Source organism: Sus scrofa, chromosome 14 (genome assembly GCF_054392235.1).
Source record: "Sus scrofa isolate SSC_HxYL_T2T_F1_AM1 chromosome 14, Sscrofa_HxYL_maternal_Yorkshire_Landrace_v2.0, whole genome shotgun sequence".
Classification (NCBI taxonomy): Eukaryota; Metazoa; Chordata; class Mammalia; order Artiodactyla; family Suidae; genus Sus; species Sus scrofa.
Window position 1 is genome coordinate 91849470 of NC_139396.1, and position 17759 is coordinate 91867228.

The window sequence follows — 17759 nt, forward strand, 5'->3', positions numbered from 1 at the left end:
TGACACAGTAAAATATTGTAGTGAATTTTAAATTTAAAATTGAGAGAGGGACTGGAGTATTTCTATATATGTATATTTTGTATACATTTTATACATAAAATATATTTTTGTATATATATGTAAATATATATATTTGTGTATATATATGTATAAAATGATATTGGGAAATATAAAAATAAAGTGTGGTATCTGCCTTTAAGGACATTATAATCTAGTGAGAGAATCTTGTATGTAAGTGGCTGTTTATGATACAAGGCAAAGTGAAATAGCATTTACTAGGGGACAAGCTCATCCATGGTAACACAGATAATGGAGCAATTAATTCCAACTGAAAGGGAATCAGAAACTTCTTTGCAGAGTTGGTGGTATTTGTGAAAGTGATAAAGAATAATTATAATTTTAGAGGGGCAGTAGAGAAGAAAAGGTGTTTCATGGTTGAAATAGAATTAGTACAGGCATATGGGTTCAGTTCAAGAGTTGTTTGTTCTGTTTTCTTTTAATCTACCACATGCAAGACACTACAACAGGCTCTGGGAGAGAGGCAAAGAGAAATGACACAAGTTTTCTCTTTTTCCTGTACCTAGGTTCTATTTTGGAAGAAAAGTCATTTCTATATATCTGAAGAGTTCATCAAGAGCATACAATGGCCTGGAGCAATGTAACTGAGACATAAGTCCTTTAAAATTTATACCATATGAGACCAAGAAGAACCCACTATTTCCAGAGGGAGCAAAAAAAGATTTCTAGAGAACATGGATTTATGGAACTGTTTCTTCACTAATGGATAAAATTTTACAGGATAAATAAAGGGTGGGATATTCAAAATATCAGATATAGCATGGAGAAGACTGAAAGGCAAAAATGATCCTGGCATGCCCATGTATATTTGTGAAAGCATCACCTTAGATGAAGTAGAAGGTGCCTTTGGTACACAGTAGGAAGAAAAAACTCACGTTTAGGTAAATTCAAATGCCTACAAAATTCAGGTAGGTAAATTAAGTGAGCAAAGCAGATTGGGTATATAATGAAAGGGACTAAAGGAAACTGTGGCCCATGCTCAGACAAAAGAAAGACACCACTAAACTCAAGCCATTTCCATTTCCATAGTGAACTCTAGATCTTCCCATTTGTTATGATATGCCATTAACCTGGAGAAATACACACACACACACACACACACACACACACACACACGTGTATGTGTGTGTATATATAGATATATATGTATATTCAGAAACTAATTCTTAGGACTAAACATAAAATTTTGGTTAAAAGTCTACTGGAGACATAAAAATTGAGTTGTATTAAGTCACATTTAGTATATGGACCTCTAATTTTCAATCTGTCCTGGGCTGTAAAGGACAGAGGCTGCTGAAACTAAAGCTTTTATATTTTCTCCTATAGCCATTTAAGATTATAGAACAGTGCAAAATAAAGAAAGTAGCATGTTTTAATCAGGCAACAAAAATGCAGGCTATTTACATATACAAAAATATTAAATGAAAGGGAATTGATAGGCATTAACTGGCTGCTATCAGCGTTTTTAAAATGATTTTTAGGTAAATTCATCTTTTGATCTATGGCACAGCCACAGCAACATGGGATCTGAGCTGTGTCTGAAACCTACATGGCCATACCAGATCCTTTAACCCACTGAGTGAGGTTAGAGATTGAATCTGTGTCCTCATGGATCCTAGTCGAGTTCGTTAACCGCTGAGCCATGAAGGGAACTCCCAGTAAATTCATCTTAAAAGTTTATCTGTTGTTTAAACTGGTCACAAAATAAATTGACAACAAAATCTGGAAATATTTATTGGCTTAAAATTCTTTTCAACTCTCTCATTTCCCTTTAAGAAGAAAAACTGCACCTCTATGATTCTTCTCCCTTCTAACAGGCACAGATTCAAGTATGAGCCTGAAGTACTTGAAGTACCCTTTATTTGCCATCACTAACCAGCTGCCAAGTGTGGATGTCACAGTGTGTCTTGCTCAAGTTCATTTTTCTGCCTATTCTTTTTTGGTCTATGAGCCTGGCTGATAGTGAAAACAAGTGGGGTGTAGGGGTTTGCAATAGATGCTTTGAGTCCTGATAATTTCTGAATTGATGAAGTTCATAAATCACTCACAAAAAATGCTATGTTAATCCACTCTGGTTTAGGTTTTTCCTCCATCCTAGTATGAAAAACTGAAATTGATGTTAAAAATATAATTTCTAGGCCTTCACATTGCAATATCGAGGTTTGCTATTTAACAAAAAGCCAACATTTTTTCTCCCCTTATCAGAAATTCCTGACAGGTGGAGGAGCTTAGAATAAGGAAAGAATTGTCAGAATAAAAAATTTCCCATGGGGATTACAGTATTACGCCTAAATCTGAATGAAATGCAGGATTCCAGATGTTGCCTACGTTTCCCTGAAAACCAACTGCTAGAGTTTATGAACAATGCAAATTCCTGAAATGTAACAGTGCAATCCTGCTGCCTAACACTGAGAAAATGCTTAGAAGATCATCAAATCTTGAAAATGTGCTAATGAGCCACAAACTCTGATTAAAATCAAAGGTGTAATGTTCCAAAAACATTCTTTGTGATTTAGATAAGTACTGCTTAGGTTTCATCATTGATGACAGCACTTTAAAGGCAAATTTTGCAAAGATAAGAAAGTCTCAGTAGTAAAAACAATTCATAATAGCTTATTATTAAGTTATTTTCAGGCATTGGGGTAAAGACCTAAGAACCGTATAAAAAGAAAAGAATGAAAAGCAGGCCAGATATATGCAGACCATTCATTTGCTAAAATATGAACTATTGGCCTTCATAACATAAAACATGACATTTCAAATTACTTAATTTGATGATTATTTATAAATCATAAGTCCAAGTTAGGAGCAGATGTGAGCAAAGATGAACATCTCCCATTACTTAATTGTAGAGGAAAGAATAGTTGGAAGTATTTTTCATGGATAATATCTCTATGGAAGAGAAAATGCTCACATATTTCAGCTTTGGTTAGGATCAAAATGATCTAATTAGCATTTTCTTCTAATTTATTGCTCAGAATTCCCTCTAGTGAAGTGTTCTTTTGATAAATTTCAAGGAAAGCTATTTAGAGACAAGTTTGAAATTAGACACATAAAACAAAAAATGAAAAGCTTTTTCCAAAGATAAGCCAAAAAATTATCTAAAAAACAATAACAAAATTGGAAAGTCATAAACTATATTGTGACATTAATAATAAGACGTGACTTATACAGAATCACCCAGGATTATTCTATATTTATTATATTTGGGGCATAGGACATAATTTACTTAGAGAATTAAACTTACATACCACTAATTAGAATAAAAATTATTTCTCTCTCTTCTGATTCAATAATAATGCAGCCATATTGGTTACTTACCTTGTAAGGTCATTATAAATCATAGGGGTATTTACAAACTTGCAATTAAAGGTGTAACTAACTGTTTCATTTTTATTTTCTGATTTCACATTATAAGAACTGATTACAAATGGTTCATACAACACATTTCACATTCTGGACACTTTAGAATTTCGCTTCCACTTCTTTGCATATGGCGGATATGGACTCTATGCTATGGAAAGTAAAACATAAACTTAGTATGGCATAGAGACATTGTAACTCTATGAGTGTGTCCTTAAGACATTACTACTATGATTACCACACTGAGACAGAGACAAGATGTAGGTAAAATTTTGGTAGACTGTACTCAATCGATGCCCTATAAAGTATTTTCACTTGGCTAAAAAGAAAACCCCTGATCCATTCTTCTCTTTAGTTACAGTTCTACTCCTAGTTACAGTTCTACTCCCAGAAGGTAGAAAAAATTATTCTGTACTTGATTATGACCAACAAGATGAGAGAAGATGATGAACTACTCTAACACAATTATCTCCTTAAACAAGTAAATATATCAGCACACCTCACTGATAAATGTGTGTGTGCCCTATTTGTGAAACCCAGTGGTTTTTGAGCAGTTAGTATAGAAATTTAACATCAAAAGTTGCAGATGTCCCTCCTCCATCTTTCCTTCAGATCTCTTAAGCATTTCATTGTTTTAGAAATATTTTTTTTAATAAGGAAACTTTGTGCCAAGATGCATCAATGATTTCTGAAGCAACATGCTAGAAAAAGAGCAACGCTAATCATTTTTACTACAAAACTTACTAAACTTACCTTGTGGTATAGCTCTTCAAAACTAGTTCCTGGAAAGATCATTTCGCTATTTTTTTTTTCCTTTTGTCTTTTTAGGGCCACACCCACAGCATGTGGAGGTTCCCAGGCTAGGGGTCCAATCAGAGCTACAGTTGCCAGCCTATGCCAGAGCCACAGCAATGCCAGATCCAAGCGCATTCTGTGACCTACACCACAGCTCAGGGCAACACTAGATCCTTAACCCACTGAGCGAGGCCAGGGATCAAATCTGCAACCTCATGGTTCCTAGTCAGATTCATTTCCGCTATGCCAAGATGTTTATTTTCATTATTAAACATCATTAAGTTTATTTTCATTATTTAATTTCAAGGAGCAGTTTCTTCTCCCCCCAAATCACCCATCTTCATCCCTTCTACCCCTCCCATTAAAGGATGTCTGTAAGTACAAATTCAATATGCCATTTGCATAACATGAAGGGCAACTCTCTAGGTAGGACCAATTATTTGAGTATGGAATTTCAAATATCGTAGGAATCATGAGTCCACTGTCACTTTAGTGTTAGGAAGTACTTAACAGGAAAAATTCAACCTGAGAACTTCACAGGTCACAAAGGGTTTTCACAAGAAAAACTGCCATGATGACTTATAAAAAGTTGACTGACCTCATTTGAATTGTGCCCATTGTTTCTCAGTTCATACAATTTCAAATGCTTCTTTGGATTTTCTATGAGCTTCTTGGATAAATGTTAATAATAATGTTAAAATAAGGATGCCATTTAATGAGTGGTTCAAAAACTATGCATTTACTAGCTGGTTTTAGAAAATAATCACCTTGGGTGCTACAATCAACACAAACTCCTGGTTCTGTATTTCTTAAGTAATCAAAGATTATATGAAAGAACAACATGATGTTTTGCAAACAGACTTCAAAAGAAGGGAGAAAACCTTTATCTGGAAACATAGTTTACTCTGAGTAACATAAACAAAAACCTGGGGGTACCAATCATTAGGGCCAAAAGAGGGTTTGGAAACTATTACATATGTATCACATCTGGCCTAATTATATCTCTTAACAACTTCTGGCATTAAAAAACATCCATAAGTGGCTAAAGGCCTGTGGGAAATTTATATCATACATATATTTATAAAAGACCTTTTTTTTTTCCTCCAGTGAATATATTTAGTTCCCGAAGATAAATTTCAAATTGCATCACCACTGGATGAAAGCACCTTTCAGACCATATAGCAATCTACTCCAAAACAAGCCACACTGGCTGAGATCCTCTTGCCATATGTGGGAATATCTGGTAGCTATGTAGATGGAAACATCAGGAAGAGAGCAGCTGTTATTGGGGAAAGAGACTTACCAGTACTTGTCAGGAAGTTGACATTTCTCATCACACCTTCTGTGTAAGCCCCTGGCTCATAACTGTCCATTTCCCCTGTGACAATATGAGCAACTCTTGCTGCCCGTCCTCTGATAGCACCTGCAGCGCGGTCTAAATTATCAGCATCCTGATCTCTCAAGGCTATGATACATTTGTTGACATCTTCTAGGATATGGCTCTCTGTAAGTAAACAGATCAAATTAGTTTTGTGTTGTTGTTGTTTGAAATCACATGAGTCAAACATGTTATGATTTATGCTGATTTCTGATGGTAGAGAAGGTGCACATGGGGAATGAAGAACATTGATAACTAAGAAGGAAAAATACAGATGTGATTTTGCTTATATTTTTATTTTTATTTTTTCCTAGGCCTGCAGCATACAGAAGTTCCTGGGCCAGGAATTGAACTTGTGCTATAGCAATGACAATGCCTGATCCTTAACCCACATGGTCACTGGGAACTCCTGCTTGTCTTTTTCATAGCCCAACTTGTGAAATGTAAATTTTTAAATTTTTGTCAGCAGTTTTTATAGATACAATTTTATTTTAGAGTCTAGTTCCAGTAGATTTAATTTTAGATTTGAGTAACTTAGAGATGGAAATTAAGATTCTAAAGATTAAAACAAAAATAAAATGTATAGTGATAGAATTCTTAATTCTGATTAAAAGCAACACTACGTAGATTATGAAAATCTTAAAAAGTATCACCTGTCCTAACAGATATAAAAATAAAACTATGGTGTTCCATTCAACCAATGTTCATTGAGGTATAATGCTAACACAATTATAGAAATCCCACATATTAGCAAATGAAAAAAAGTATGAAATATATGTTTTATATTGACAATAGCAACTTTATCACATCTCTGAAAACACATACCTAAATAGGGTTTTAAGGAGTTCCCTGGTGACCTAGTGGTTAAGGAACTGGCATTGTCACTGCTGTGGCTTGGGTTTGATCCCTGGCCCAGGAACTTCTGCATGCCATGGACACAGCAAAAAAAAAAAAAAAAAAAAAAAAAAAAAAGGTAGGAGGGCTTTAAAAAAAAAACAGATTGACTTAAAGCAAATGAATCCTGGAGAAATTTACTCATTCTGAAAAGTATATCCAGACTGCTTTCTCTACTTCCTTCTTTATATGATTAGGGCATAAAGACAGCAGGGAATTATTAGTATCAGAAATTTACTCATTCTGAAAAGTATATCCAGACTGCTTTCTCTACTTCCTTCTTTATATGATTAGGGCATAAAGACAGCAGGGAATTATTAGTATCACACAGCAGTGTTTTCTTTTTCTATAAAATGATTACTACTCCAAGATAAAAATAACGAGTAGAGCTGAGTAAATATATGGAATAGCAACAAGCATGGGTGATAATATTTCTAAGAAATTAAAAGAATACTAAAAAAATGGTTTCTGTCTTTATTAGGTGAATCTCCACCCCAAATCTTTAACACATATGGAAAACAACTAAAACAAAAAGGGCTTGGTAATTCCAGAACATATTGTTAACTCTCTCTCCCTCTCTGGATTTGCATGTCATCTATGCAAGACCAGCCTTGAAATACACCTAAAACCCTTGGAATATACCTAAAACCCTCATCACAAGGTATATTCCAAGGGTTTTAGAAGCTCTTTGCCAGAAAGAGGAAAAGACCAAATATATACTTCTTATTATAAATCACAGTATCACAATTCCCCATCCTCTCTGGTCTGTTGACTTAACTCCTGTCATTCTCTCAAGATACTAGTTAAATGATCCCAAGAAATCCATGCCAATCTAGAACAAGACAAACTTGGTTCTATGTTATTTAGGAGTCCCATAAAATGGTTTATATGTTTTCCTTAGAGCTTTTCCCATGTTTTAATGTTGTACTAATAAAACTATCTCTCTGGTACACTGGCAAATATATATGAGTGCAGGGATTTTATCTTCTTCCTTGAGGTATCTAGTTCTTAGTATAGTACATGGCACCAGTTAGGTTAACAAGAATGTTTGCTGAATGAATGAATGAAGTCTTTGTATAAGATGCACCCAGGAATAGTAAATTATTTTGTCTTAATCCCAAATCATGGGTTGTGAACATTAGGAGATGCATTTCCATAGTCTTAGTCAATTTAACACATATTAAGGACAGTAAGTTCATTTGCATGAAAAAGCTTAAGATCTGAAAACCATCATTGTAAATTCATCATTACGGTTTTAACCTAATTTGTAGCATTCAGTTATGAATGTGTGATTAAGGCCTGAAATAAATCCAGGTACAGTTTCATCTCAACAGAAAGCACATGTGTATCATTACCATCATATTTTTCCTGGAACTGAAGTACAAGTTTAAATGTGGAAGTCATAATAATTATCATTTTTTAAAAATCTACAGATGTGTACTTTAATGACACATGAAGAAGCTTTTATTTTCTAAGTATGTTGCTAATTTTTTTAAACAAACACAACATAAATATATTATATATATATATATATTCAACAAATGGTTAGTCTGTAGTCACTAAAGGTGCTTAATTTAGATCACAGAGCTGTTTTTGTTCAGTTCTATAAAAATGAAAAGATATTTAGGAAAGAAAAAAACAATGTTCATTCTTGGAAGATTAAGTATCAAATAAACTCAGATATTTCTATTAAATTAAAGGTGAAATCATAGCTGCCACAAACTTTTTCCTAGTGAGTTTTGCACAGGAAAAAAATATACAAAGAGTATTCACTAATGATGACTGAATGTTCACTTCTATAAAACAATGATATATATGTTCACCAATTTATTATTTTAAGTAGAGAATAAAAATAAAATAATAATTTTTCTGATTCTTTTTTGCTTGGCCTTGTAAAGGTTTGTGGGGTTATTACTTTATATTGAGCAACATAGTCAGAAGACAAGGGGTCAGTTATGTTGAAGAATTATAGGGGTAAGGTCAAATATGGAAATAAAAATCTTATATGAACATATGCGATATTAGAAAAATAAGGGGAATAAATGAAAAGAAGCATATAACCAGAGTTTATCTGAAGGAGCTATACTGAGATGTTTGGAGATAATGACTAAATGATCTTTTGAATTACTGAGATTAAATATAGCACAGATGCATTAGGAAAGGTTTGCAAGATTTCCATTATTATGACACTTTCCCATTATGCTGAATGTTTCACAAAATGCCAGCAACAATTATTTGCATGAAATTCTAAATATAGAGTGCCAGAAAAAGAAAATAAAAATGCTGGGCACCTCCCACATACACAACTAAACATTAAGCTAATTTTTTAAAAAGAGTTATTTCTTTGTTATTCATATTTCAGGTGAATTTAAGTAGTTAAAAAGGCCTTCATGATAGCTTGAGTTTTTATGTCTAGCAATATAACACCAAACCTCTAGAAAAGACATAAAATGCCAAATACCACATATAAAATTTTTACTGATGTGTCTCTTAAGTCTTTGCTGATGTATCTTTTAAGTCTTTGATGATGAGTTTACTTGTTAGACATACGAAGATCATTAAGAGCTCTACCTCCAATTTATTTATTTATTTTTAAATTTTTATGTATTTGGTCTTTTTGTCTTTTCTAGGGCCGCACCTGTGGTATATGGAGGTTCCCAGGCTAGAGGTCCAATCGGAGGTGTAGCCACCGGCCTACACCAGGGCCACAGCAATGCAGGATTTGAGCAGCATCTGCGACCTACACCACAGCTCACAGCAAAGCTGGATCCTTAACCCAGTGAACGAGGCCAGGGATCGAACCTGCAACCTCATGGTTCCCAGTTGGATTCATTAACCACTGAGCCACGACAGGAGCTCCTCAATTTATTTTTTTTCTCAACTGCAGATGTACTGGGATTCGACAACTACATAATTTTTTAAGTGAGGTTTAAAAGAAAGAAAATATGTTATAAAACAAGCACTCAGAAAAATGTTGACCTTTGAATATTGCTGGGTTTAATTTGTATTTAATTTATAGTTGGTTTTCCTTATTCTTGGTTCCTCTGCAGATTCAATCAACCACAGACAGTGTAGATTGCAATAGTTAACTATTGGCAAATATTCTTGTATAAGTGGACCTGCACAGTTCAAATCCATGTTGTTTAAGGGTTGACTATATTATACATTTTGAAGGATTGATTGAAGATTTGTCTTAATAGTTTCAGAGTATCAGTTTAACATTTGATTTGGGGTTAGTTGTGTAATGTCGAGTGTTACTGCCAATCCGGAAGTATGTTAAGAGCAGAGAATTGCAACTACTAGCAATTTCTATCAATCATTTTATAGCTATCCTGAGATGCAAAGGGTGATTTCTATTATTCTGGAAAACAGTACTAAACAGGGCAATAAAGGAACTGAACTTTTACAAGATACTTCATTTGTTGCAGACTTCTCTGGGTGACTCCATCTTTAATCCTTGCAGCTATTGTAGTGCAACAATATTTCAAAATGTACTTAAAATTTTTTTCCTGCAATTTTTTCTTTCTTAAGTCTTCGGTTTTCCACAATTAAAACTATAGTTAGCCTTAGGGAAAGTAAAACACAAAGTCCAGTGAGAAGAAATTAATGCATTGACTTTTGATCTCCAAAGCAGAATTTTTAAACCCATAGCCAAAAGAGCAGCCCTTAAGTGGAAACACATTTTATTTGCTAAAGCCACACTTAATTCAGAGATTTTCCTTTAATTCCCAAAGCTGGACTTTGAATATACCAATGGTAAAAACTGAAGGGTAGAGAGTTTATGCTGTAGTCCATTGAATGGGGAATAATATACCACCAACTGTTTTATCATCTGATATCTGCATATTTGAACAAAATTCTGAGAGGGAAGAGAGAAGAGAGAAAAGGATTTTTTTCTAAAGAGAAAAATTTTTTCTTTTTCTAAAGAGAATGTATTATAAGACAAAAGAAGTTGAGTTTCTTAAATTAGGCATATTAAGGTACATGAGCTAAGAGGTTTATTTAAGTTTAATTATAAGAAAATACATTTCCATTTTTGAACACCTGGATTTATACCTGTAAACTTAAAATTCATTACATAGGTAACTACATAGTAATCTTCCTTCCTCTCTTAGCAAACAAAACAAAACAAAAAACAGAACAAAAACAAAGGAAGCTAAAAAGCCAATGGAATGCACCAGTATTTCGGTTAAATGTGAGGTTCCCAGGCTAGGGGTCAAATAGGAGCTATAGCTGCTGGCCTATACCACAGTCACAGCAACACAGGATCTGAGCCACATCTGTGACCTACACCACAGCCCAAAGCAATGCCAGATCCTTAATCCACTGAGCGAGGCCAAGGATCGAACCTGCATCCTCATGGATGCTAGTCAGATTCATAACCCCTGAGCCACAATGGGAACTCCTAAATTAATTTTTGTTTATGCATCTACTTAAAGGTGGCCAAAATTTCTGTTTTGTAAGAAGATGATCATAATTATTATCACCCAATTAACTAATATCCTACATATAGATCTAGGAAAGTACTATTTTGAGAATAAAGAACATGTATGTAAAACTTTTTGAAATTTTGCATTCCTTTTCTACATCCTGTGATCTTTCCTCAGTCTCCTTTCTTGAACCTAAGTATTGCTATGTGTTAGAAAATGTAGATGATATAAAATATAAATAAGATCTGTGTCTATAAAGGATTTACAAGCTAGTAACTAGAAAGAATTACTTCCTTATTAAAAAATGTTAATTTTTAATTGAATTACGGTTGGTGTAAATATTATGTAAGTTACAGGTATACAATAATTTTAAAAGTTATACTCTATTTATAGTAATTATAAAATATGGATAAGAATTACCTTTCTCCATTGTATTTTTTCTTCCCAAAATATAGTACTCAAAATTCTCATCTTTTTATTATTTCAATGAAATGATAACCTTATCACAAAAGTTTGCCCAGTTTCTCTGCAATCTAAGATATTTATTCTTAATTGGACTTTAAGCAGCTCAAACTTACCCGTCCTACTTCCAACACTAATCAAAAGAAAAATAAAGTTCAAGACTGCTATTCCAGTAGCAATAAGAATAGTTCTTTACCAAACTATACTTAGCAGAATTCTGCAGTGTTCATGCAGACACAATTCTATAGAAATTAAAAAAATATGTATTCACACACATACATAAAAAAGTCAAGGAAGGCTTTCTATTTCTTTTAGTAAGTCTTAAGTAGGTTTTTATAACAGTTTCCTCTGTGATGTAAAGAAATTTATCAAAAGCTTAGAATAGGCAGAAAGGTACTGTTGCTTGACTTTTCTCACCCTGCTGTACAGACCTTGTGAATCAGGCCTATCTGGTAAATATCTACATCTCCAGCACTGTGTATGTTTTTCCCATATGTGCTATTTCCTATTGTCTAGGATGTTTTGCAAACTGTATGAGTTTTATAATTCTGTAGGTTCTCATTTTATTAAAAGTGATAGCTGTATAAATGATTCTTGTCATATAGTAATGCAAATAAATGTTTATCTGAGAAAGACGGGGATATTTTTACAGAAAACATAACCCTAAAGGTCACATTTTTACTACTCTTGAGGACAATTACCTAGTTTTTTTTTTTCTAAGTTGGAAATTGTATTTAACTATTCTTTCTTTACCCAGTTCTCCTTAAACACAAGCCTTATCACCTTGTTGATAATGGAGTTTTTACACATGCTCACTTTAAGTTTGTAAAAATCTTGCTTTCAACTTTGGAAATTTATTTTTTGGCTGTGTATTTTGGCTTGGAAGCTACTGGTTTTTCAAGTATTTTTTACACCTGGGGGGAAAAATGTAAAGAAAAACCATGTGCCATCATAGATCTACATGTAAAATGCAAAATTTCAAAGTACCAAGGGAAAATCTAGGTAGCCTTGAATTTAGAAATGGCTTCTTAAATACGACACTGAAAGGATAAAAAACATCAAAGGAAAAATTAATAAATGGGACCATATAAAAATTAGAACTTCTGTTCTGAAAAGAGACACATGCACCCGCATGTTCATTGCAGCACTATTCACAATAGCCAGGACATGGAAACAATCCAAATGTCCATCGACAGATGATTGGATTCGGAAGAGGTGGTATATATACACAATGGAATACTACTCAGCCATAAAAAAGGATGACATAATGCCATTCGCAGCAACATGGATGGAACTAGAGAATCTCATACTGAGTGAAATGAGCCAGAAAGACAAAGACAAATACCATATGATATCACTTATAACTGGAATCTAATATCCAGCACAAATGAACATCTCCTCAGAAAAGAAAATCATGGACTTGGAGAAGAGACTTGTGGTTGCCTGATGGGAGGGGGAGGGAGTGGGAGGGATCGGGAGCTTGGGCTTATCAGACACAACCTAGAATAGATATACAAGGAGATCCTGCTGAATAGCATTGAGAACTATGTCTAGATACTCATGTCGCAACAGAAGAAAGGGTGGGGGAAAAAACTGTAACTGCAATGTATACATCTAAGGATGACCTGACCCCCTTGCTGTACAGTGGGAAAATAATAAAAAAAATAAATAAAATAAAATAAAATAAAATATGTGTAGCATCACGTATCAACAGGGAATTATAAATGAAAACGAGATACCACTGTACATCTATTAGAATGACCAAAATTCAGAACCATGAGAATACCAAGTACTGACAAGAATATAGAGCAATAGGAACTCTTATTCATTGCTAGTGGAAATGCAAAATGGTACAGCTACTTTGGAAGACAGTTTGGCAGTTTTATAAAACTGAACATGCTCCTACCATACGACTCAGCAACTGTGTTCCTCAGTATTTACCCAAATGAGTTTAAAACTTTTAACTGTACAAAACCTTCACATGAACATTTATTTCAATTCTCATTATAATTACCAAAACTTGGAAGTAACCAAGACATCCTTCCATAGGTAAATGGACAAACAAATTTTTATACCTTGATGCAATGGAATATTCTACAACAAAAAGAAATGAATTATCAAGCCTCAAAAGGACAAAAGAGAAATAAAATACATAGTAATACTGAAATAAGCCAATATGAAAAGATTACATTCTATAGTATTCCAATTATATGATATTCTGGAAAAGACAAAACTATGGAACCAGTAAAAATATCAGTGGTTGGCGGTAATTCAGGGGTAAGAAAAGAGGAATGAATAGATGGAACACAGGGGATATTCAGCATAGTGAAACTATTCTTTATGATACTGTCTCAATGGATATATGTCATTATCCATCAGTTTACAAAATCCATAGAATTTACAACATAGTAAACACTGAAATGAGTTACAGAATGTAGTTAATGAATTAATGTTGGTTCATCAACTATAACAACAAATGAGATTCTTCAAACGTTCAGAATTCAGGGCCAAGTTCAATTTAGACCTTTAACAAGCAGTATATTTAGATTCTAAACTGGAAGAAAAATAATGTTTAATCTTACATATTCAATAGCATTCTCATTACTTATAGATAACTACAATTAATGCTGTAGGAATTTTGAACATTCTTCAGTTTTCCAAGAATATAACTAAGAAAAAGTTTGATCTTTTCCCCATCTCTGCTTTCACACAGAACATCTCTGATCATTGACTTGTTTGAATTTTTAACAAATAATTTGGAACACTTGTTTTCCAAACATTGTGATAAGCAATATATGTACATTATTTCATTAAATTCTCATAACAATCCTAGGAGATAGGTCTCTTACATATCAGTTTTAAAGATGAAGAATCAAGGCTTTTGGCTGAAATGTATCTTACCAAATTCACACAGTAATTGAGCCATAACTCAAAATCAATTTGTCTCACCTACTAAGGTTCTATTGATCCTAAGATCCCATGTGGCTGTAAAATATGATTCTATAATTATTCAGCTATCCCAAATGTATAGTGGGAAAGAGAAAGAGTGAGTTTAAAATATTTTCTAAATTTTATAAAAATGGTGCAAACAATGGTTTGTAATATGATGTAGCTGAATGCACTATAAGTTTTTACATTAATGTTAATTGAGCATGAAATATCATCTAAGCCTATTTTGAGGAATAGTTTTAACTCTGCAAAGCTCACATGGATAGTGCTCTAGTGATGCCAACAATCTGGATCTGTACAGAGATGTCATACCTAGAGGGAATCTAAAATATCCTAGAGACATCACCAGAGAAGATGGTTGTAGAAGAATAAATTAGCAAATCGAGTATAATGCCTCAGCTATTTAACTACTCTGATGTCTGAGCAAAAGTCTAGGTTTTTGAATTTTATGCTGCCCTTATCTCAACAAATTAAACAAACAGAAAAAATAAAGCAAACCTTAGGCATTCTCATTCAGCCTATGCTTTCTTCCATTGACTCCTCTTACACTGGGCTCTTTCATGTTAATTGTCCCATTGCTTCCTCTCCATAAACCAAGAACCCATTAACAAATAGTATCAAAGCACTGGGTTAAAAAAAAAATAGCTCTGAGGATATTACCAGATTGAACATCAGGACTGTCAGCAGGAACAGACAGTAGTGAGCAATTCTCCCATATTATGCAATAAAGTCATTCAATTTCTGCACACTGGATGCTAATGTTGGATGCCTCTATTGCTGGATAGTCTTATAAAAAAAATAGTCAGTACGCATTTGGGTGCTCTTCCTTGCTTATAGTTCAAACTAGAGAACAATGTGGGTGTCTCATTATGAAATTTGTTCATTTGGGCACAGAGATAAGCAAGTCCTGGCACTAATTTTAATGACTTCTTTGAGGTATATGACACATATGGTAAAGCAGAAACCTAAAGCATAAAGAACATAAAATGGCAAATATACAGATAGAATTAATCACAAATGAGATTTTATAATCTGGAAAATATATTTTCTTTCATTTTTCCCCAGAATATTAAGTATGAAATTTTATTATTTCAATTACCTTTAAAATACAAAATCTTTCCCCATTAAAAAAAAAAAAAGGCTAACAATTAAAAAGGACAAGACTGTGAATTCCTGTTGTGTCTCAGTGGGTTATGAACCCAACTAGTATCCATGAGAGCATGGGTTTGGTCCCTGGCCTCACTCAGTGGTTAAGGATCCAATGTTGCTGTGAGCTGTGGTGTAGGTTGCAGATGTGGTTCACACCCCGTTTTGCTGTGGTGTAGGCCAGCAGCTGCAACTCCAATTCAACTCCTAGGCTGTGAACTTCCACATGCTGCAGGTGTGGCCTTAAAAATAAAAAATTTTTAAAAATTGGACAATACTGTTATTAGATATATGCTTAGGAAAGTTCATTTCCCTGGTCAAACTTATTTTAAACTCATTCATGATGTTCTCCTGTTGAAATTCATATTTCTCCTAAATTTTGCTCTCAGATACACAAAAATTCATAAAGTAACCCCTCTCCATGAGATAAAGTCTCTGTCTTAGTCTCAGAGACTAGATATTAGTTATTGTTTCAAGGAACCTATTAAAATCTGGAATTTGCCACACACATGACAAAGAACTTCATCTGGTTAGAAGCAAACCCAAGGTATGATGTTTGATCCCCAAATCAGTATAATTTACAAAATATTCTGGATCAACATGATTTTTTTTAACAATATTGAAATCCCTACAAAACTACATGTAACTAACTGCTTGGCAAATTATAGAAATTCATAAAAAGTGAAGGGTAAAATATACTGATTAAAAAATATAGGTACCACTTTCCAGAGAACCCAATACACTTTGTATTTATTCATATTTTTAAAAACTTCCGTCAAGTTTTAACTCCCTATGGAGTTCCTCCATGATATTCCCACAAAGCTCTTTAGAAGATTCTATAATAGACCCTACTCACAGCCATCGTATAACCTCGGAACTAAATCCCAGTTTCACCAGCATCAGCAATTTTTCTCCTTTTCTTGTTGCTTTAAGTACTTATATACTGTTATTTGATTTTTTTTTTTCTTTATACGGCCACACTCACAACACATGGATCCACCGACATTCCCAGGCTAGGGGTTGAATCAGAGCCACAGATGACAGCCTATGCCACAGCAATACAGGATCTGAGCCATGTCTGTGACCTATATCACAGTTCAAGGCAATGCCAGACCCTTAACCCACTGAGCAGGGCCAGGGATGAAAACCATATCCTCACCGTTACTAGTCAGGTTCACTATGTCTGAGCCACAACAGGTGGTCCCAGTTATTTGATTTTCTAATTTACCTCTGAAAACATACACTGGATCCAAAAACTTATTGAATAAGCATGGTTTTATTCAGATATTAAAAGAAGGATACTAAAAATCTCTTTTGGTTAGATATAAAACACTTTTTCCCCCCTAACAGGTAACATGTGATCAGGCAAAAATAATTAACAATGCAATTTATTGAACTTGATTTTAAAAGTATTCAAATCACTAAACTAAGTGAAACTATCACAAAGTCAAATTTCAAGAAAATGATTATAAAGGTTTTCACCTTAATTGTAAGTTGGATATCCACACAAAAGTTGATGACATCCACATAAAAGTTGATGACATGTATTAACACCTTGTGAATGGACCCAGGTTATGGAAATGTTGTGGAAGAGCTACCTAGCTAAAAGGTAAAATAACATTTTTTTTTAATTTTTCTCTGACAGATACAGAAATATTTAGGAGCCATTTAGCAGCAGTAGAGAAAAAGTCACTGAAATAGCTATTAAATATTTTGGAGAAACAAATTTACTCTTCCATCTATACAATGTATTGGTGGAGTGAGGTCAGCAAATGACCATCCCAAAATTATTACTCTCAAAGAAATTCTTTTTCTAGTAAACCAAGATGCCCTCTGATACATATGTAGATTTATGGCTTTATGTCAGAATAAAATTTAAACTGTAGCTATTGATTGAAATAACTATCCACGACTATGTTACCTAATGCAAACTAAACATTAGTGAATAAAACATTTAAATTGAAAAAGGATGCTTATGACAATTTTGATGGAAAAATAAGGTTTTATATCTATTAAAATCACATTTTTGTTTAAAATCATGTAATTTTATTTATCATATAGAAAAAATATGGAAAGACATTTCCAAGTTCATAATAGTAGTTTTTAACAGGTAGCAGCATTATAGATAATTTAAATTTTTTTCTAAAGCATTAATTTAATTTTTGTAAAAGAATACTATAGGTCATAACACATAAGTAACCATTTGAATGATCACCATTTAATATATATTCATTCTATCTTAATTAACAATAGGTGCTTAGATA

At 33.5% G+C, this 17759-nt stretch overlaps 1 protein-coding gene across 5 annotated transcripts in view; it reads right to left on the bottom strand.

Annotated features, from left to right (window-relative positions):
• The window catches only part of CTNNA3 (catenin alpha 3), a 1780789-nt gene that overhangs the window by 464103 nt on the left and 1298927 nt on the right, over positions 1–17759 (bottom strand). For all 5 annotated transcript variants that reach the window (XM_021074380.2, XM_084997062.1, XM_021074383.2 and 2 more), the window contains one exon: positions 5540–5740. In XM_021074380.2, the coding sequence (XP_020930039.2) occupies positions 5540–5740 (201 nt within the window). The remainder of the gene's footprint in view (positions 1–5539; positions 5741–17759) is intronic.